Source organism: Equus przewalskii, chromosome 13 (genome assembly GCF_037783145.1).
Source record: "Equus przewalskii isolate Varuska chromosome 13, EquPr2, whole genome shotgun sequence".
Lineage (NCBI taxonomy): Eukaryota > Metazoa > Chordata > Mammalia > Perissodactyla > Equidae > Equus > Equus przewalskii.
The window spans coordinates 37300479-37323542 of NC_091843.1; the positions used below are offsets into that span (position 1 = coordinate 37300479).

Here is a 23064-nt window from a genome sequence, read left to right on the forward strand (position 1 = left end):
TCCGTCTTTCGTCCAAACACATCACCCCTAAGGTGCAGGGCACTCTGCCTTCTGCATCCGTTCTCGCCCCTGCTCCCACTCCCAGCTTCCCACTCCCAGTCCCTCTTTCCTCCCCGCCCCGCCCAAAGATCATGGCTTCCCGCCCCCCGCCCCATCCCCTTTCTGTTTCTAACTTTCCCGCCCCAGTTAGCCCTTGGCCAATCGGGGATATGGGTGTCTCTTCTTTCCCGGCCTCTTGGAGATGTTACGAAAAGAAAGATCTCTGATTGGCTTTCCGGAGCCAAAGCCCGCCAATAGCAAGCAGGCTTTTTCGTTGCACACGGACAGCTAGTATTATCACTAATGATTGGCTGAAGTGGCCGAGCCTGGAAAATGGCTGCGAGCGCGTCTGTTGTGCCGGCGGCCGTGACGGCTGCCGTGGTGCCGGTCCTCTCAACGAGTGGCGATTTCTCAAATTTGCGGGAAATTAAAAAGCAGCTGCTCCTCATCGCTGGCCTTACCCGGGAGCGAGGCCTACTGCACAGTAGCAAATGGTGAGGTGTCGGGGTCGGAAGAGACAGGGCTTGGATGCTCGGCCTTGAGGGGCTTGGGGAGCTGATTCAGTTTGTGTGGGTGTTCCAGGTCCGCCGAGTTGGCCTTCTCCCTCCCGCCGTTGCCTCTGGCCGAGCTGCAGCCGCCGCCGCCTATTACGGAGGTAAGGGCTGCTTCACAGCGAGCGCTCCCCGTCACCCGAAGACGCACTCAGTGCCCTGTCCCTGGAAGGGAGCAGACTGCTTAAAGGAGTGTTTGAAGAGAGAATTCCAGCATTTAAGGAGCTGGAAGGGGCCGCGTAGCGCAGCGGTTAAGTGCGTACCTTCTGCTCCAGCAGCCCGGGATTCCCCGGCTGGGATCCCGGGTGCGGACATGGCACCGCTTGGCACGCCATGCTGTGGTTGGCATCCCACATATAAAGTAGAGGAAGATGGGCACAGATGTTAGCTCAGGGCCGGTCTTCCTCAGCAAAAAGAGGAGGATTGGCAGCAGGTGTTAGCTCAGGGCTAATCTTCCTCAAAGGAAAAAAAAAAAAAGGAGCTGGGTGTTTTAATTGATTTTATCCGTGTGATTTTGTTGAGCTTTGAAAGATTTGGTGGTGCTCTTAAGCTGGAGAGAATTTGTAAACAGTCCTTGATTAAGAGTTCAGTCTTTTCGGTTTTGTAGCCCAACCTAGACGGTGTTCATAACGATGAAAAGAATGAAAGGTTTTGACACCAGTGCGAAACTGACTTTGGATTCAGATAGCTTTGGATTGAAATCTCAACCACACTGGTGACTTTTGGCAACTTAACCTCCTCAGCTACATTTCCTCATCGGTGAAATGCAGATAATAGTATTTACTTCATGAGGATATTGAGAGAATTAAATGAGATATGAGTATATTTTATGTATAAACTTTTTGGTATGTATGTTTACATAGTCTGTGTAGTTAGAATGATTTTCATCATAATTCAGTTTTTCCTGAAAATGCCATTTCTTGATTCTCCCCTCCCCCACTTAACAAGAGAGGTCCGGCAGGTGGCATGGTGGTTAAGTTCACGAGCTCCAAATCAGTGGCCTAGTTGGGATCCTTGGTGCGGGCATACACAGGGCTCATCAAGCCATGCTGTGGCGGCTTCCCATGTACAAAAAAAAAAAAAAAGAGGAAGATTGGTACAAATGTTAGCTCAGGGCCAATCTTTCTCACCAAGAAAAAAAACCAAAACCAAAAGGTATAATGGTATACACCTCCGAAAGGTATAATGCAGTTGGGAAGGGGTGGCGGAAGAAATAAGCAAATGGTGTGTGGAAGGGCCACCAGAAGGGCCACCAGAATCCTAAGCTGAATGACCACATTTAAGACTTATTGATTCAATGAAGAAAATGCTGAATATATTTTGGGTCCAGTTTTGTGCTGGTAATATTTGGGGCAAGAAGGGTGAGGAAAATGAAATTATTAAAGTTTTTTTTTTTGAGGAAGATCAGCCCTGAGCTAACTACTGCCAGTCCTCCTCTTTTTTCTGTGGAAGCCTGGCCCTGAGCTAACATCCATGCCCATCTTCCTCCACTTTATATGTGGGATGCCTACGACAGCATGGCGTGCCAAGCCGTGCATGTCCACACCCGGGATCCAAACCAGCGAACCTGGGGCCGCTGAGAAGTGGAATGTGGGAACTTAACCACTGTGCCACTCGGCGGGCCCCGAAATTATTAAAGTTTTAATTATCCTTAGAATTTGGGGGTTTGTCTGTTTTTAACTTAAATGTGCATCATTTCATTTTTTTACATACAGAATTTAGCAGTGTTCTATGCTTTTTGCAATACTAACGTCAAAACTTTTTTCAAGTATAGAAAGTATAAGTGGGGCCGCCCTGTGGCTGAGTGGTTAAGTTCCTGCATTCTGCTTTGGCGGCCCAGGGTTTTGCTGGTTCGGATCCTGGGCATGGACCTAGCACCGCTCATCAGGCCATGCTCAGGCTGCGTCCCACATAGCACAACCAGAGGCACTCACAACTAGAATATACAACTATATACTGTAAAGCTTTGGGGAGAAGAAGAAAAGGAAAAAAGAAAAAGAAAGTATAAGTAATTGCAGAGTATAGCATTTATCTAAGAATTGAAAAGCCTGGAGAAGGAAGGGAATGTCAGACATTAATGCCAGATATTTTCCATAATTTTTCACTTTTTTCTCATATTAAATCTGTATTACTGGCTCCATTTTACAGATGAAGAAGTGAATACTCAGAAAAGCTAAGTAATTTCCCTACTAATGTCATGAAACCAGGAAATCAAGGAGTCAGAATTTGAATCCAGGTCCCTCACGCTACAGCCTGTGCAAGTTCCCACTACATTTGCAAAAATATTACAAGCCTCTGAGTGTGTTGGTTTAGTTTTTAAAATTTTTATTTTATTTCCCAATTTTTTATTTTGGAAAAATGTTTTGGAAAAAAGTTTTGACCTTACTACATAATAAAATAAATATATAAAAATCATATATTGCATATTAAAATACATAAAATATATATTATATATTTTTAAATATATTATGTTTTCTATATATATTTGGTTTTTTGGAGGAGAAAAATAATTATTTTTTCATATATCTTGAAATTAATGAATATGCTTCTTGGATTTGAGGTTTTTTGTTCTGTTCCCAACCACTTACGTAAGCTTGTCTCTTTTCTAGGAGGATGCCCAGGATATGGATGCTTATACCCTGGCCAAGGCCTACTTTGACGTTAAAGAATATGATCGGGCAGCACATTTCCTGCATGGCTGCAATAGCAAGAAAGCCTATTTCTTGTACATGTATTCTAGATATCTGGTGAGGGCCTTTTGAGATGTCATTCTATCTTCAAGTGAAGCATCCCTATTTAGAGCCAAGTGGAAAAGTTCAGTGTTTTAAATAGTTCAACAATAGCCTACTTGGTGAATGTACTTTGTAAATACTTAACAATAATAAAGAAAATATCATAAATAAAGTAAAAAAAATGACAGTATGAAAGATAATAGTAAAAATATTGATGATAATTATTGACAGAGGTGTGGGGTAGTAGACCTGTTTTAGGAGTGAAAGTTCATACAACTGTTTTGGATATCAATTTTGGCAGATTATGTCAATGTGAAATACTATAACCAAACAATTCTACTCTAAGGAACTTAAATTGTCCAGTAGAAATACTTTAATATGTGAAATAGGGATATATGTACAGGGCTGTTCATTGAAGTATTTTTTTGTAATAGCCAAAAAATGTCAGTAACCCAACCATCCATTAGTCAAGAAATCTTTTGTTAATTCTTGCCTGTAGTATTCTTTACTATGATGTTGTAAAGTGATTTTCCACTCCAGCACCCTCTCCACATTTACTACTCACTACTTGGCATTCTGCTGTAAGCAAGAGCCTTACTTCTTCTCCATTTATTTATCTCTTATCAGTATGGACTCAAAGATTCCTATGTTTTTAATTGTTTATAATTTATTACCGTACTTAATTATTGTGGTGCTTAGATTATTCCAGATTTGGCCTGTGGGAGTCCCTGAATAGTTGTTTAAAATTAGTGACCAATAGTAGATGCCATTTTGGTTGGACTTGGGCCCTTTAGGTAGAATCAGGCTGCTAGTTTTAGAACAGGTTTCAGAATAAACTGAAAAAAGATCTATTGATTTTCTCTTACAGTCTGGTGAAAAGAAAAAGGATGATGAAACAGTTGACAGCCTAGGTATGAATTTCTTTCTCTTACCTTTTGGACTAAAGCAGAGGTTGCAAACTCAAATGGCCTACAGGAGCCAGGCAAGTAATATAAATGTGTGGAGTAGACTGAGGAGGACTTTTGCAAATCGAAGAGCACAACTGGCCAGTTGTCACCCAGCTCCTCTGAGGGCTGCCTTATGGAATGTGGGCCTAGTGTTGTCAGGGCTTTCTTCCCTTGGCCCTACCTTGTTGCCTGCAACCTGAAACTGGAAATTTGGATTTTTAGTTGAGGCTTCTGATGTTTAAACATTGATAACTAATTCAGATTTTTAAAAACTTGTGTGGGCCTAACAAAATATGACTACAGACAAGTTATCAGTAGCAGTTTCTGGAATAAAGTAAATGGATTGTGTAAGATATCATTGTTTACTTGTAAATGTTTCCTGGAAGTTCCAGGTTTAGTAACTTTGGTTGATGCAAAGGCAGTCTCTAGGTCTATGAAATGAAGATCAGCTGTCTTCCCTTAGATCAGAGACTTTGTTTCTTTCCTAGGACCCCTGGAGAAAGGACAAGTGAAAAATGAGGCCCTTAGAGAATTGAGAGTGGAGCTCAGCAAAAAACACCAGGCTCGGGAACTTGATGGATTTGGCCTTTATCTGTAAGTGTTAAAGTAATTTGGAACTTTCTATAACATATTCTCCTGGGTAGAAGGAAGGTATTATAAAGCATTAACTTTTCCTGTGATTGTTTCCTTCTTTCCTAGTTATGGTGTGGTGCTTCGAAAACTGGACTTGGTGAAAGAGGCCATTGATGTGTTTGTGGAGGCTACTCATGTTTTGCCTTTGCACTGGGGAGCCTGGCTAGAACTCTGTAACTTGATTACAGACAAAGAGATGGTAAATTGAGATGAGCTATGTGAAAAACCTCCTGCTCCAGTCTTACATAATTCTGTAATAATGGGGTAGAGGGAGAAAGAGTTCTGCTAAACCTTTCATTATAGCTAGCTCTTTGCTCCTTCTCTAGTCTCTTTCACTGTTGGGATTTAGATCTTCATTTGAAGACTAATGTTTAGCTCTTGTTTGGTAGTTGCTGTTGGATTTGCATCCAGTTGTATTAGAATATCTTCACATATTCATGTTTTCACTTTCAGGTTTTACTGTAACTTGTTTTATAGACTAAATGCTATTATAGTTTCTCTCCTAATTCCAAAGATGCTATAGGAAAGGTTTCTCTGATATTAAAGATTGTCTTAAAAACCTTTTTAAGGTCTCTTCTGAGCGGTCATAGGACTCTGTAAAGATTTAGTGATTTGTTAATTAATGAAATGATGTATATGAAATTGCTTTATAAACTGCAATCATTTTGTTAGTCATTATTAGAGGATATTGTCTATAGAGTTTATTTTGCTGTTCTTCAATAGTTAATGGAAATGATAGCATCCTTTTGTTGGCTCTAAAGAACCAAAGCCTGGTTGATTTCCCCCAGTAATGATACATGCTACTAAATCTGTCTGAAATCTTAATCTTTGTTTACTTGTATTCACCATCTCTAACTGCCTGCTAGACTTTCATTGAAAGTTTGTTTTATCTCTAAATTCAAAATATACAAAACCAAATTTCTCATCTTGCCTACCAAATTCTCTTTGTTCCTCCAAACTAGATAGACTCTCTTTAGCATCACTGTTTCTCAAGACACCAGTGTTGATGCCTCAGAGTCATATTTGTCTCTTCCCTTTCCCTTATCTCCCTTATCTAGTCAGTTGTCAGACATTGCTGTGGTTTCTTTCTTGTGTGTATCTCTCTCTCTTGGTTTCCTTTGCCATTGTGGTTATCATCTCAAATTTGGATTACTTATAAGTAATAAATACTTTATATCTAGCTTTCCCGTTTTTACACTCCCATTTCCAAGCCATCCTGCATACTGTTTCTAAACTTATTCTTAAAAACCCATGTCACCATATCATTCTCTTGCCAAAAATTGGAGTGGTTTCCTATTGCATCCCGTTTCCTGTTGCGCCATAGGACCCACCTTACCAGTTCAGCCTTATTTTTCCGCTACTTCCCAGCACATAGCCTCCCCTCAAACTAGGCTAGTTTTGTCATCCTATTCACCAACATTCATCATGACTGTTTTTCCTCTGTTTATGTTGTTGCTCTTACCTAGAATGTTGTCTTTTTTTCTCTTCCTCTTCCTTTTTTCTGTTCTAGTCGACCCATCCTCCAAGACTCACCTCAAATCCTTTCTTTTCTTTGAAGCCTTCCCCAACTAGGTCATTCCTCCCTGTTGTGCTTGTAGTTCCTATTCACTTAATTGAGCTTCCCTGTGTTCGTTATTAGGTGCTCTAATAAAATTTTGGTAATAAACTTCTTTAGACAATAAAGATAGTTCCTTGATGTTCGTATGGGAGAGAGGTTAAAGTATATTAAGTGTGTCCCTCTCTCTCCTGCTGCCAGCTGAAGTTCCTGTCTTTGCCAGACACCTGGATGAAAGAGTTTTTTCTGGCTCATATATACACAGAATTGCAGTTGATAGAGGAGGCGCTGCAAAAGTATCAGAATCTCATTGATGTGGGCTTCTCTAAGAGCTCATATATTGTTTCCCAAATTGCAGTTGCCTATCACAATATCAGAGGTGAGTGAATAAGGACAATGAAATACCATCAAACCCTGAAAGTGGCACTGTGTTGTATTCTAAACTCTGTATCTTCTTTCTGCAGATATCGACAAAGCCCTCTCTATTTTTAATGAGCTAAGGAAACAAGACCCTTACAGGATTGAAAATATGGACACATTCTCCAACCTTCTTTATGTCAGGGTGAGCTACTTCTTTTGCTTGAACTTGATTAAGCTCTTTTGTGCTTTAATCTCCTGGTTTGGATTGTCACCCAGTTGCATTAGCTACAAGAAAAATAATTTAGGGGGTTTGTTTTTCATGCTTAGAGCATCTTTCTTGCCTCTTCCAGAGCATGAAATCTGAGTTGAGTTATCTGGCTCACAACCTCTGTGAAATTGATAAATATCGTGTAGAAACATGCTGTGTGATTGGTAAGAGTCACTTCTTTTTTTCTTTTAAGATTTATCTTGGGGCTAGTTGAGTGACCTAGTGGTTAAGTTCAGCATGTTCCACTTCAATGGCCAGGTTCGTGGGTTTGGATCCTGGGTGCAGACCTACATCACACATCAAGCCATGCTGTGGCGGCGACCCACATACAAAATAGAGGAAAGATTGGCACAGATGTTAGCTCAGGGCCATTCTCCCTTGCAAAAGAAAAAAACGATTTATCTTTATGGCAAGAAATACACATGTAAAAATAACAATATAAAATTGTCAAAGGTAACAAAATTATATGTGATAAAATGTAAAAGCTCACTGTAATCCCATCCCCGAGATTCTTTGCTGAACCTGACTCCAGAATATTTTTCTGTGCGAATACTAAAAATGTGTGGGTGTGTACATGTGTATGTGTACTGTTTGCTTGCAAAGCTTATATCATTATACGTACTGCTTTGTAACTTCCTTTTCTTTAACTTAACAATATATTTTTTCCATCTCTTCATGTTAGTACATCTAGATTTGTATTTTTTTCTCCACTTTTTAAATTTCTTTTATTTTTTAAAAAATTTTTTATTGAGTTAATGATAGGTTACAACCTTGTGAAATTTCAGTTGTACGTTATTGTCTGTCAGTCGTGTTGTAGGGTGCAACCCTTCACCCTTTGTGCCCACCCCCCACCCCCCCTTTCCCCTGGTAGCCACTAATCTGTTCTCTTTGTCCACATATTTAAATTCCTCATATGAGTGGAGTCATACAGAGATTGTCCTTCTGTATCTGGCTTATTTCACTTAACATAATTCCCTCAAGGGCCGTCCATGTTGTTGCAAATGGGACGATTTTCTTCTTTTTTGCGGCTGAGTAGTATTCCATTGTATATATATACACCGCATCTTCTTTATCCAGTTATCTGTTGATGGGCACTTAGGTTGCTTCCACGTCTTGGCTATTGTAAATAATGCTGCAATGAACATTGGGGTGCATGGGACTTTTGGAATTGCTGACTTCAAGCTCTTTGGATAGATACCCAGTAGTGGGATAGCTGGATCGTATGGTAGTTCTATTTTTAATTTTTTGAGGAATCTCCATACTGTTTTCCATAGTGGCTGCACCAGTTTGCATTCCCACCAGCAGTGTATGAGGGTTCCTTTTTCTCCACAACCTCTCCAACATTTGTTACTATTTGTTTTACTTATTTTTGTCATTCTAATGGGTGTAAGGTGATATCTTAGTGTAGTTTTGATTTGCATTTCCCTGATGATCAGCGATGATGAACATCTTTTCACGTACCTGTTGGCCATCCATATATCTTCTTTGGGGAAATGTCTGTTCATGACTCCTGTCCATTTTTGATTAGCTTGTTTAATTTTTTGTTGTTGAGTTGTGTGAATTCTTTATATATTATGGATATTAAGCCTTTGTCGGATATATTACTTGCAAATATTTTTTCCCAGTTAGGGGGTTGTTTTTTTGTTTCAATCCTGTTTTCCCTTGCCTTGAAGAAGCTCTTTAGTCTGATGAAGTCCCATTTGTTTATTCTTTCTATTGTTTCCCTTGTCTGAGAAGACGTGGTGTCTGAAAAGATCCTTTTAATACTGATGTCAAAGAGTGTACATTTTCTTCTAGAAGCCTTATGGTTTCAGGTCTCAGCTTTAGGTCTTTGATCCATTTTGAGTCTATTTTGGTGAATGGTGAAAAAGAATGGTCAATTTTCATTCTTTTACATGTGGCATTCCAGTTTTCCCAGCACCATTTGTTGAAAAGACTTTCTTTTCTCCATTGTATGCCCTCAGCTCCTGTGTCGAAGATTAGCTGTCCATAGATGTGTGGTTTTATTTCTGGGCTTTCACTTCTGTTCCATTGATCTGTGCACCTGTTTTTGTACCAGTACCATGCTGTTTTGATTACTGTAGCTTTGTAGTATGTTTTGAAGTCAGGGATCGTGATGTCTCCAGCTGTGTTCTTTTTTCTCAGGATTGCTTTAGCAATTCGGGGTCTTTTGTTGCCCCATATGAATTTTAGGATTCTTTGTTCTATTTCTGTAAAGAATGTCATTGGGATTCCGATTGGGATGGCGTTGAATCTGTAGATTGCTTTAGGTAGAATGGACATTTTAACTATGTTTATTCTTCCACTCCATGTGCATGGAATGTCTTTCCATCTCTTTTTGTCGTCATCCATTTCTTTCAGAAAAGCCTTATAATTTTCATTGTATAGGTCTTTGTCTTCCTTAGTTAAATTCACCCCGAGGTATTTTATTCTTTTTGTTGCGATTGGGTATGGTATTGTGTTCTTGAGTTCTTTTTCCGTTAGTTCGTTATTAGAGTAGAAATGCTACTGATTTCTGTAAATTGATTTTATACCTTGCTACTTTGCTGTAGTTGTTGATTACTTCTATAAGTTTTCCAATGGATTCTTTGCGGTTTTCTATATGTAAGATCATGTTGTCTGCAAACAGCAAGAGTTTCACTTCTTCCCTCCCTATTTGGATTCCTTTTATTCCTTTTTCTGCCTGATTGCTCTGGCCAGGACCTCCAGTACTGTGTTAAATAAGAGTGGTTATAGAGGGCATCCTTGTGTTGTGCCTGTTCTCAGGGGGATGGCGTTCAGTTTTTGCCCATTGAGTATGATGTTTGCTGTGGGTTTGTCATATGTGGCCTTTATTATGTTGAGGTAGTTCCTTTCTATCCCCATTTTGTTCAGAGTTTTTATCATAAATGGCTGTTGGATCTTGTCAAATGCTTTCTCTGCATCTATTGAGATGATCATGTGGTTTTTATACCTCAGTTTGTTGTGGTGTATCACGTTGATTGATTTGCGGATGTTGAACCATCCCTGTGTCCCTGGTATGAATCCCACTTGATCATGATGTATGATCCTTTTGATGAATTGCTGTATTCGAGTTGCCAAAATTTTGTTGAGAATTTTTGCATCTATGTTCATCAGCGATATTGGCCTGTAGTTCTCCTTTTTCGTGCTGTCCTTGTCAGGCTTTGGTATCAGCGTGATGTTGGCCTCGTAGAATGTGTTAGGAAGTGTTCCATCCTCCCTGATTTTTTGGAATAGCTTGAAAAGGATAGGTATTAAATCCTCTCTGAAAGTTTGGTAGAATTCCCCAGGAAAGCCATCTGGTCCTGGGGTTTTATTCTTTGGGATGCTTTTGATTGCTGTTTCAATCTCTTTCCTTGTGATTGGTCTGTTCAAATTGTCTGCTTGTTCTTGAGTGAGCTTTGGGAGATTGTAGGAGTCCAAGAATTTATCCATTTCCTCTAGGTTATCCCTTTTGCTGGTATATAGTTTTTTGTAGTATTCTCTTATAATCTGTTGTATTTCTGCAGAGTCTGTTGTTATTATTCTTCTTTCATTTCTGATTTTGTTTATTTGAGCTTTCTCTCTTTTTTTCTTTGTAAGTCTGGCTAGGGGTTTGTCAATTTTATTTATCTTCTCAAAGAACCAGCTCTTTGTTTCATTGATCCTTTCTACTGCCTTTTTTGTTTCAATAGCATTTATTTCTGCTCTGATTTTTATTATTTCTCTCCTTCTGCTGACTTTGGGCTTTGTTTGTTCTCCTTTCTCTAATTCAGTTAGGTGTAGTTTAAGATTGCTGATTTGGGATTTTTCTTGTTTATTAAGATGTGCCTGAATTGCCATGAATTTTCCTCTTAATATAGCTTTTGCTGCATCCCATATGAGTTGATATGGCCTGTTATCATTTTCATTTGTCTCCAGGTATTTTTTGATTTCTTCTGTAATTTCTTCAGTGATCCATTGCTTGTTCAATAGCATATTGTTTAGTCTCCACATCCTTGTGCCTTTCTCAGCTTTTTTCTTGTAATTAATTTCTAGCTTCATAGCATTATGATTGGAGAAGATGCTTGTTATATTTCAATTTTTTTAAATTTGTAGAGGCTTGCCTTGTTTCCCAACATATGGTCTATCCTTGAGAATGTTCCATGCACGCTTGAGAAGAATGTGTATTCTGCTGTTTTTGGATGGAGTGTTCTATATATGTCTATTAAGTCCAACTGTTTTAGCTTTTTGTTTAGCTCCACTGTTTCTTTGTTGATTTTCTGTCTGGATGATCTGTCCATTGATGTGAGTGGGGTGTTGAGGTCCCCTACTATTATTGTGTTATTTTTGATATCTTCTTTTAGGTTTGTTAATAGTTGCTTTATGAACTTTGGTGCTCCTGTGTTGGGTGCATAGATATTTATAAGTGTTATTTCTTCTTGATGGAGTGTCCCTTTGATCATTATGTATTGGCTCTCTATGTCTCTCTTTACCTGCCTTGTCTTGGAGTCTGTTTTGTCTGATAGAAGTATTGCGACACCCGCTTTATTTTGTTTGCTATTAGCTTGGAGTATTGTCTTCCACCCCTTCACTCTGAGGCTGTGTTTGTCCTTGGAGCTGAGGTGTGTTTCCTGGAGACAACAAGTTGTTGGATCTTGTTCTTTAATCCATTTTGCCACTCTGTGTCTTTTTATTGGAGAGTTCACTCCGTTTACATTGAGGGTGAGTATTGATGCATGAGGGCTTAATGCTGTCATTCTGTTGCTCGTTTTCTGATTTTCCCGTGTTTCCTTTGTTTCTTGTCCTGTGTGTTTTAGCCTACCCATTGACTTCTGCAATTTCTTATGCTGGGCTTCTTTGGTTTTTCCTTATTTATGTTTTGTGTCTCTGTTCTGTTTTTTAGTTTAGTGGCTACCCTGAAGTTTGTATTCAGAATCTCGTGTATAACATAGTTCATTTTCTGGTGGTCTCTTACTTCCTTAGCCTAGACTGTTTCAGTCCCTTTCCTCCTCCTCTCCTAAATTATTATTTTCATCTCTTATTCCAACTTGTGTTGTGAGTTTGTGGTTAGGGTGATAAGATTGTCTTTGCTTTCGTGATTTCCTTCCCTTTATCCTAATGCTATAGTTGAATATTTGCTATCCTATTCAGATTCTATCTATTTGTCTCCCTACTCTGTGTTTTGTGACCCCTTACTCCCTTTTTTCTTTTTTCAGGTATGAGAGCCTTCTTGAGGATTTCTTGTAGTGGAGGTCTTGTGACTGCAAAGTCCCTTAGCTTTTGTTTGTCTGGAAAAGATTTAATTTCTCCCTCATATCTGAAGGATATTTTTGCTGGATAGAGTATTCTTGGCTGAAGATTTTTATCCTTTAAAGTTTTGAATATGTCACTCCAGTCTCTCCTAGCTTGTAAGATTTCTGTAGAGAAATCTGCTGAAATTCTGATGGGGGTTCCTTTGTAGGTTATTTTCTTCTGCCTTGATGCTCTGAGTATTCTTTCTTTGTTGTTCATTTTTGCCATTTTTACTGCTATATGCCTTGCAGTAGGTCTTTTTACATTGACAAATCTAGGAGATCTGAAAGCTTCCTCCACACACATTTCTCTCTCAATCGCTAGATTTGGGAAGTTCTCTTCTATTATTTGGTTGAGCACACTTTCTGCTCCATTTGCCTTTTCCACTCCCTCAGGAATTCTGATGATTCTCAAGTTGCATTTTGTCATTGAGTCAGCTATTTCTCTGAGATTTTTCTTCAGTTTTTTTAATTCTTAGTTCTCTTCCTCTGTCTGGAGCGATTCAGCCTGTCTATCTTCGATTATGCCAATTTGCTCCTCTATGGTGTCTACACAGGCATGTAGGGAATCCGTATTCTGTTTTATCTGATCCATTGTATTTTTCACCTCTAGTATTTCTAATTGATTCTTCTTATAATTTCAATCTCTTTTGTGAAGTAACTCCAGAACTCGTTGACTTGTTTCTCTATATTTCCCTTTGCCTCATTGAATATTTTGATAATAGCTATTTTGAACTCATTGTCACTTAATTTACCCATTTCTAAACCCTCAGGACCTACTTCTGTATTTTTATTGTTTTCCTTTTGGACTGGAACTTTTATAAATTGCTGGATGGTAGAGGAGCGGTTTTTGCACATGATGCTATTATTCGGTTGCAGTTACAGCCTGTCGCCACTAGATGGGGGTCGAGAGCCTTGTGTTCTGAGCCCTCCGCCTTCAGCCACGATGGTGGTGCCCAGCGTGGGTTGAGTGGGGAGGGGCACTTTCACTTACGCTGACCTAGATTGGATCAGCTCTCACTCTCTGGTCTCCCGGGGCCCTGGCTTGCTGGGGTTCCCCCACTGAAAGCTTTCCCCCTTTAGAGGGTTTCCACTGCACCGGTGGTGGGAGTCCTGGACCGCCCCGGATGCGTGGCCTCTCCCCTGCTCTTTCCCTCAGCCACGGCAGCCATCCCAGTCTCTAGGGGAGGGAGCAAAGTTCTCTCCTACCCTGTTCCAGCTCCTCCCAGGGTGCCTCCAGCCTCTCTGTCTTCCGTCGTTTGGCTGCTATGGGTCTCTGACGATTTCTGTTATTAGGATTTTTCCATTTGGTTGGAAAGCAGTTGCTGTTTTTGGTTGTAATTTGGAGGGGAGAGAGTCTCCAGTGAGCTCATGCTACCGTGTTGCTGACGTCTGTAGATTTGTATTATTTTTGATGGCTATTTAGTATTCTATTATATAGATGTGCCATCATTTTTATTTAATCGTTTTGTATTATATAAGTTGTAGCCAATGTTTGTTAATATAAAAATTGCTTTAGGAAACGTCTTTGTATGTGTGCATTTATTTTTGCATGTTTATGCAACTCTGTGTATGTAATAAGTTCCTAGCAATGAAAGGCTGGGTCAAAAGTATGTATATTTTAGGATTGTTTGTTCAATTTCTGTGAAAAATTTTTTGGGATTCTGATTGGGATAGCATTGAATCTGTATATTGCTTTAGGTAGTATGGACATTTTAACTATGTTTATTCTTCCAATCCATGTGCAAGGGATGTCTTTCCATCTCTTTATGTCATCGCCTATTTCTTTCAAGAAAGTCTTGTAGTTTTCATTGTATAGATCCTTCACTTCCTTGGTTAAGTTTATCCCAAGGTATTTTATTCTTTTCGTTGCGATTGTGAATGGGATAGAGTTCTTGAGTTCTTTTTCTGTTAGTTTATTGTTAGTGTATAGAAATGCTACTGATTTATGCACGTTAATTTTATACCCTGCTACTTTGCTGTAGTTGTTGATTATTTCTAATAGTTTTTCTGTGGATTCTTTGGGGTTTTCTATGTATAAGATCATGTCGTCTGCAAACAACGAGAGTTTTACTTCTTCGTTACCTATTTGGATTCCTTTTATTTCTTTTTCCTGCCGAATTGCTCTGGCCAGCACCTCCAGAACTATGTTGAATAGGAGTGGTGAAAGTGGGCACCCTTGTCTTGTTCCTGTCCTCAGAGGGATGGCTTTCAGCTTTTGTCCATTGAGTATGATGTTGGCTGTGGGTCTATCATATATGGCCTTTATTATGTTGAGGTACTTTCCATCTATACCCATTTTACTGAGGGTTTTTATCATAAATGGGTGTTGGATCTTGTCGAATGCTTTCTCTGCATCTATTGAGATGATCATGTGGTTTTTGGTTTTCATTTTGTTAATGTAGTGTATCACGTTGATTGACTTGCGGATGTTGAACCATCCCTGTGTCCCTGGTATAAATCCCACTTGATCATGGTCTATAATCTTTTTGATGTATTGCTGTAATCGGTTTGCCAAAATTTTGTTGAGGATTTTTGCATCTATGTTCAAAAGTATGTATTTTTTAAACCTTAATGTTACTGAAATGTTTGTTAGAATGTCCAGTCGTATGAAAAGAGATGAGTGTTCCTATTTCTCTTCATCAAGGAATCTCACTTTTGGCACTATTGATATTTTAGGCTGATTTTTTTTTTTGTGAGGGCTGTCCTGTGTTAGCAGTATCCCTGGCCTCTACCAACTAGCTGCCAGTAACCCCTGCCCCAGTTGTGACAACCAAAATTGTGCAGATATTGCCAAATAACTTCTTGGAATCAGAATCATCCCTGGTTGAGAACCACAGCCCTATGTACTTGGTTATACTAGTGTGGCCTGATAATCAGTTGACATCGACAGATGAATGGCTACTCCTGGAAAAAAGTAAGCTTGGTTGATTGTGATGGAAAGCCTAGGTTCCCTAGGAGGGAGATACCATTCCTGTGTCTTTGGTGACACTCCACTGAGATCATACCTTCGTACCTATCTAGGTCAAGTTGTTGTTAATAAATAGATAGAACTTCTCTTCACCAAACATTCAATAAATATTTCCACTCCTTGAAGAAGTTGTGGTCTAGTATGGGAAAGAAACATTTAAAAAACATAGTAAGTCCTGTGAGAACATAGGTAAGTTTAGAAACAAATGGTCTTCAATATCAGAGCACTATGAATAAGGTATAACATCCATTAAGGTGAGGGTGAAACTTCAGTTTGTTCAGAAAACATCTTTTGAGCATCTTCTGAATTCCAGACACTGTGCTTTGTATTACAGGACCTACCCTAGTTGCTTATTGAGGAAGACCAATGAAAACAACTATAATATAGTGGATTGAGTGTGATGATTGAGGTAAACATAGGATGCTAAGAAAGTATGTAGGAAAGGTATTTAATCCAGTCTGAGATTAGGGAAGGCTTCTTGAGAAGGTGATGCTTGAAGAATGGGCAGGAGTGAGTTTGATAAGGGAGGAGGACGACTGACTTGGGAATGGCATTGCAGAGGCATTGCAAAGGCATTGATGTGTAAAACAAACATTGTGCTTGAAATAGTTCAGTGTTCTGGAGCATGGTGTGGGAGATGAGAATGTACACAATGGGACCAGATCTTGAAGAGCCTCTTATGCCTTGCTGAAAGTTTGGATTTTATTCTTTTTTTTTTCTTCGAAGATTGGCACCTGGGCTAACAACTGTTGCCAATTTTTTTCTGCTTTGTCTCTGCAAAGCCCCCCTGTACACAGTTGTATATCTTGGTTGCACGTCCTTCTAGTTGTGGGATGTGGGACGCCGCCTCAACGTGGCCTGACGAGCGGTGCCATGTCCATGCCCAGGATCTGAACCCTGGGCCGCCGCAGCGGAGCGCGCAAACTTAACCACTCGGCCATGGAGGTGGCCCCCAGATTTTATTCTTAAAGTAGTAGGAACCTTCTAAAGGATTTTAAACGAGAGAGTGATGAAAGTTTTCAGATTTTCATTTTCAAATGATGACTGGAGACATTGTGCTGGGAGGATTAGAAAAAGGGCAAGACTAGAGTCCGGGAGACAAGCTAGGAGGCTTTTGTGGTAATCCAGCTGAGGGATGATGAGATCCTGAGCTGAGGTATTGGCAGAAGGAATGGAGAGAGACAATTGGACTTATTCAGGAAGTAGAACAAACAGAAATTGGTGACTGGGTAACCAGTTTGATAACAGTACCCTTTACATGAAGAAAGGAAATAGAGGTAGGGGAGATAATGAACAGTTCTTTTTTTAAAGCCAATTAAAATCAAAGGACACATACATATGAAGAGTAATGATTTAGGAGTTTGGTTTTTTAAATAATTGTTTGAGGTGAACTCCTTAATAAACTGTTTTTTGAATTCTTAGTAAACTTTTGTTGAATTCAGCACAACTACCTTAAAAACTAAGAATAAGGAGCATTAGATATGACAAAGAATAATAACTTCAGCTTTTACATTATAGCTGAAGTGAAAGGAGAAAGAAGGATGGAGAGAAGAAAAGAAACTAAGGATGTGAGAGAGCATGAAACAACTTAAGAATAGACTGATGGCAAGGATCTCCTACTTGTTTGGTCCTTGCTTCTGCGTTTATGTCTTGATGTGCATTGATTGTTTCCTTCTGCATCTTTTCTGAAGTCACAATCTCTGAGAGGCAGCATTTGTTTGTGTATCTATATATCTCTATATATCTTGGTTCTGCTGCTAACTAGCTGTGTGACCTTGGACCTAACCTCTTTCTGCTATAGTTTCCTCATCCATAAAGGGTAATAACAGTAGAACCTTCTCTCACATAGTTGTTGTGAGGATTAAATAAATTAATACATACAAAGCACCTAAACGTGTAAGTTCCCCAGCACATTGTAATCATTCAGTACATTTTAGCTGTTCCAACTGGTCAGAAGATTTTCAGAACTTGCCTGTTCTGACTTCCTTAACATCTCCTTTGTCATCCTGACTCCTTTAGTAGCTAGGGCTTATACCCTTGCTACCACTACGCCACTTCTCCTATTCAATTACAAAAGTTAACCTTTGGACACTCTGCCTAGAGTCTGCTTGCTCTTCTGTGTATGCATCTGAGCCAGTGGCAGAAGTAAAGATATCCTGGTGTAGGACAGAGCCCTCCATCTTTTTTTCCACGTGAACGTGAACTTGAATTTGAACTTAAATGATCAGGTACAGGGTGTGGCTGTTATAAATGATTTCTCCTGAATCAAACTAACAGCTGAATCTAGACAGATTAAAAAAAAAACAACATGAATGGAGGCTTTGTTACTTTTTACCAACATGGAAACTATTATATAACTTCTCTGCAATTTGCTTTTTCCACTTGACAGTATATCGTGATCTTTGCAAGTTAGTATATATACATCTAAACCCACCTTTTTGTCTAGTTTATTTATGCACATACAATTTATACATAGAGGAGATTTTTTAAAGTGCAGGGTTTTTTTTTCCTTGCTGCACCCTTCCCCCTTTAAAATACTTGTGTTAGCATGCTCCATACCACATAAAAATATATATATGCATATGCAAGATTTATTGCGTTGTTTGCTCTGCAAAAATGGAATTGTATTATATAAATTTCGGTGCATTTTACTTTCCTCATTCAGTTATACCTCTTGAAAAATCCATCAAAGTCTTAGTATAGCTCTAATTCATTCTTTTTTAAAAAACAGTTTTATTGAGGTATAATTTACATATCATAAAATTTACCCACTTTAAGCTTACAGTTCAATGGGATTGTTTTTTTCCCTTGCTTTTTTCTCCCCAAATCCCCCCAGTACATAGTTGTATATTTTAGCTGTGGGTCCTTCTAGTTGTGGCAACAACGGGATTTTATAAATTTATACAGTGTGTAATCATAGCTATAGCCATAATCCAGTTTAGAACACTCCATCATCCCCAAAAGTTCCTTTGGGTCTATTTGCAGTCATTTCTATTCCCATCTCCCAGCAGGCACAGATCTGTCTTCTATCTCTATAGTTTTGCCTTTTTCACCCCAAATCCCCTAAGTACATAGTTGTATATTTTAGTTGTGGGTCTTTCTAGTTGTGATATGTGGGACGCTGCCTCAACGGGGACTAATGAGTAGTGCATGTCCATGCCCAGGATCCGAACTGATGAAACCCTGGGCCGCTGAAGCAGAGTGCGTGAACTTTACTACTTGGCTACGGGACCAGCCTAGAAATTTCATATAAATGGAATCTTGCAATATTTAATCTTATTGTCTGGCTTCTTTCATTTAGGTGTTTTTGAGGTTCATGCATGTTATAGTATGTATCAATAGTTCTTTCCTCTTTATTGTTGAGTGGTATTCTCTTGTTTGGATATATACCACATTTTGTTCATCCATTTACCAGTTGACATCAGACAGATGGCTTTTATACCCTTTCTTCAAATAAATTCTTTCACAGAGTCCTAATATCTTTCACTTGCTCTTTTCAAGACCAATGATAATAGAACTGCTTTGATTCTTGTGAGAGAGGGGAGCTCAGAGCTCTGCCTTTTTAATCCTTAAGGTACCTCTTTAGAAACCTAGGGATATGGTTGGAAAACAACTGATTTAAAGCATATTCTAGAAATTTCCTACCTTTTATTAAGAAAATATGTGTACAAATGCTATATCCAGATGAAATAAAATGAAGAAAAACTTGCAGTGTTAGAGAATACTTTTAATTTTATACCAGAATGTGTGATAGATGCAGTATATTTCCCAGGGGAATGATGATATTCCCCTTATGTACAGTTTGGCTTTTCTGCAAGGACTTTGGGGGAATGGGTTATGGTTTCATGCCCATTCTGTGGAATCCTGTCCATTTTAGTGGACCTTTATTTTTTACCTTTCTAGTTACTCATATTTGTTTTTTGTTTTTCAATCAGGCAATTATTATAGTTTGCGTTCTCAGCATGAGAAAGCAGCCTTATATTTCCAGAGAGCTCTGAAATTGAATCCTCGGTATCTTGGGGCCTGGACCCTGATGGGACACGAGTACATGGAGATGAAGAACACATCTGCTGCTATTCAGGCTTATAGGTGAGCTTCTAGTTGGAGGGTGAGGTGGAGCAGATTGCTGTGATGTTAGGAGCCTCTATTGAGTCTGCAAGTCGTTAACCTTGATTTTGCCCTCTTACCCATCTCTCAGACATGCCATTGAGGTCAATAAGCGGGACTATAGAGCCTGGTATGGCCTTGGGCAGACTTATGAAATCCTTAAGATGCCGTTTTACTGCCTTTATTATTATAGACGGGCTCACCAGCTTCGGTAAGTCTGGCCACTTGACAATGTGTTTGTTGTGGGAAGGGCTGATGCTTTTCCTTCTCTTTTCTTTTCTTTTTTTGGTAAGGAAGATTGGCCCTGAGCTAACATCTATTGCCAATCCTCCTCTTTTTGCTTGAGGAAGATTGTCCCTGTGCTAACATCTGTGCCAGTCCTCCTCTATTTTTTTTTGTATGTGGGATGCCACCACAGCATGGCTTGATGAGTGGTGTGTAGGTCCGTGCCCCAGATCTGAACCTGTGAACCCCGGGACGCCAAAGTGGAGCATGCAAACGTAACCACTACGCCACTGGACGGCCCCTTCTTTCTCTTTTGATCACTACTGAAAAATCACAGTGAATGGTTTTGGCTCTTAGAGATCTGAGTTTAAACTTGCCATATGTTGTTTGCTAGTTTTTATGTAGTGTATTCTAGTAATGGGTTATAATTGTGAACACAAAATAATATAGTTATAAGAAGCATTGGATTAAAAACCAGTCCTTGCATAGATTTGAAATAGTGATGGTGGTGGTTCCTCAAGGGAGGACTGACTTTAGGTACCTGTAAAATCTTTGCTCAGATTGCCTGTTCCTCTTCTCTCAGGCCAAATGATTCTCGTATGCTGGTTGCTTTAGGAGAATGTTATGAAAAACTCAATCAACTAGTGGAAGCCAAAAAGGTACCTGAAATTGGGTTCTGGAGAATTTGAGTGGAAATCTGCTGTTTGGATGAAGGGTGGGACTATCTGTGCTCAATTTTCCTTCACTCTGATCTATTTACATAGGAAAGTGTGTATATTTATAGGTGCATAGTCTAAAAAGCAAAGTGAGGCTGACCTCATCATTGGGAATGTCAATATGTAGCTTGGACCTATCAGATGTAGTAAAAAATGCCTTGCACTCTGCAAGTCTGAACTTCTGGGAAGCTTGTAGGGCCAGAGCCTTTATGTGATTAATCATGGCACATGGGGCAATGGTCAAAGTGACCAGTTTATTTTTTTGACAGTGTTATTGGAGAGCTTACGCTGTGGGAGATGTGGAGAAAATGGCCCTGGTGAAACTGGCAAAGTGAGTGAAAGGAGTGAAATGCTATTGGTATTTCTGTTGGCTTCTCTGCTATGGTGGGTCCTGCATGCACTGGAGCCTCCCATCCCTCTTACATGAGTGTGGGGTAGGAACAGGGTATATGGATACTTGTCTGGAAATTTAGCCATCTTGACTAGAGAGAATGCCACTTCTCTTTGAAGGGAGAAGTACTTTCCTATTAGGCAAAGGATCAAGAATGAATTGAAAGAAATGAAATGAAATTTTCATGTCAGAGCAGTCTAGGAAAACTACTTTAAGTACTGATCTCCTGATAAGGCTCAGGAAAATAAGAAATAACTCAGAAATAATAGGCAAAGAGGTTCTTAAATGTAGTTTCATTCCTGCCAGTTCTTTTCTGGATTCTTAGAAAAAATATGAATTGCTTAGTACCTTTTTTAAATCTCACTCAGGGTATTATCAGAGAATTTTTGCAAAGTTGTATTATACAGCTTAGATGTTTATTGACCCTCCCTCCATAACCAGTAGCAGAATAATGATTCTAAGCTTTGATGAAGTAACCATCACATCTGGGCACTAATACTGTCCTGGGTCCCAGTGTGCCATGTATGTCACAATTTTACTTGTCTATGTATTGTCATTTTTTTGGTCTTAATTGTGGGCTTTTCCTTTTTCTCACTAGTTTGCTTTGAGATCTGATTTGTACTTAAAGACCAATTTCTTTTGTAGGCTTCATGAACAGTTGACTGAATCAGAACAGGCTGCCCAATGTTACATCAAATATATCCAAGATATCTATTCCTGTGGGGTATGTGTCACGAGCATGAGAATTGGGTTGTTGATCTTATTCTTATCATCTCAGTTATTCCTGCTTTCCCTATCTAGGAGATAGTGGAACACTTGGAGGAGAGCACTGCTTTCCGCTATTTGGCCCAATACTATTTTAAGTGCAAGCTGTGGGATGAAGCTTCAACTTGTGCCCAAAAGTGTTGTGCATTCAATGATGTGAGTATCAGTTCTTTAATAAAGGGTTTGGATTTTAGGCTCAAACATATGATCTTTACCATGATGTGTGGGTGGAAAGTGGATAAGAAGGTAAGACGAAAAACTACCTTGATCTGTGGAACTTACATATCAGTGTTTTAGAACCTGTTTTTGAGAGTATCCTTGGACATATTTTGAAACAGTTGCCTGACTTTGTTTCAGACTCGGGAAGAAGGTAAGGCCTTACTCCGGCAAATCCTACAGCTTCGGAACCAAGGCGAGACTCCCTCCACTGAGATGCCTGCTCCTTTCTTCCTCCCTGTTTCACTGTCTGCTAACAACACTCCCACACGTAGAGTTTCTCCACTCAACCTTTCTTCAGTCACACCATAGTTGGCTACCTTCAAGCCATCACATTGCCAGACCCATACCTCCAAGGACCTTAGTGCTTTTTGGTTGTACAGATGGAAACAGCTCCTTGGGGACAGTTTACAGAATCATCTTCAGGGCAGACTGACAGAAGAATCCTGGGAGGAACAGACATTTTCTTTTGCCAGTTAGAAGCACTTCCATCTCTCTTCTGTTCAGAGTGGCTGCCAATCTTTGCCTTCTTCCCATACCTTCCCTCCCCCCCACAAGAAAAAATCCCTTTAACAGCACTTTAGTACAGGTAAGGCTACAGGAACAAATGTTTACTGCTGCTGGGACTGGGAGATTTCTTTAGAGAGGCAAGGAAGGGAGAGAAGTCTGCCACTCTACCTTCTGCTGGCAGTAGGGGCACTGGATACCCTAGGAAGGTCAGGGCACTGGATAGACATGACCTCTTCATTCTTGGATTTGCTGGGCATGACTATTCTGTTGTCAGAGATTAGGTTTAAATGGAGTGAAGCTATATATTCTTACTCTAGGGAAACATTCTTCTAAAACATAGTTTTGAGGAGTCTCCGCGAAGCTTTCAAATTGGAAGTAACTTAATAGAGTTGAATAAAAGAAGGGCAAAAAGAATCCCACTGAGCATGGAATTGCTGATAGCCCCTACTGAGGGCCAAAGATGTCTATAGTGTTAGCTATATCCCTACTAAAGCAAAGCAAGAAGACAGGATTACAGATAATGTCATGGACATTTGGGAGTGATAACTTATGACTGTACAGACAAGAATAAACTCCAAGCTGGTCTGTTTTAATAAATATTTTTGATGTAATTGGTTTTTTCTCCTCTATTTCCAACAGAATGTTGTTTTTCCAGCCTTCACCTGATTAGACAAGGTAAAGGGAATCACTCTTGGAGGGTTTCAGGCCTTGAATACAGGCCTGTATTCAGTAGGAGTTAATATGCTATGACTAAATGTCTGCTACAATGAATTTGTGCGGTAGGTGCTATGAAGTATTCTGAGCTCAGGGCCCAGCCCTTCTTTTA

At 39.6% G+C, this 23064-nt stretch overlaps 1 protein-coding gene across 1 annotated transcript; it reads left to right on the top strand.

Moving 5' to 3' along the window:
* Window positions 1-321: 321 nt before the first annotated feature.
* CDC23 (cell division cycle 23) lies at window positions 322-22849 on the top strand. Its single transcript, XM_070570863.1, has 16 exons — window positions 322-533; window positions 622-694; window positions 3200-3337; window positions 4191-4233; window positions 4758-4863; window positions 4969-5101; window positions 6659-6836; window positions 6922-7019; window positions 7168-7249; window positions 19244-19397; window positions 19507-19626; window positions 20224-20299; window positions 20626-20687; window positions 21393-21471; window positions 21549-21668; window positions 21870-22849. The coding sequence occupies exons 1-16, from the start codon at window positions 373-375 to the stop codon at window positions 22038-22040; spliced, it is 1794 nt and encodes a 597-aa protein (XP_070426964.1). The 5' UTR covers window positions 322-372; the 3' UTR covers window positions 22041-22849.
* The last annotated feature ends 215 nt before the right edge of the window (window positions 22850-23064 follow it).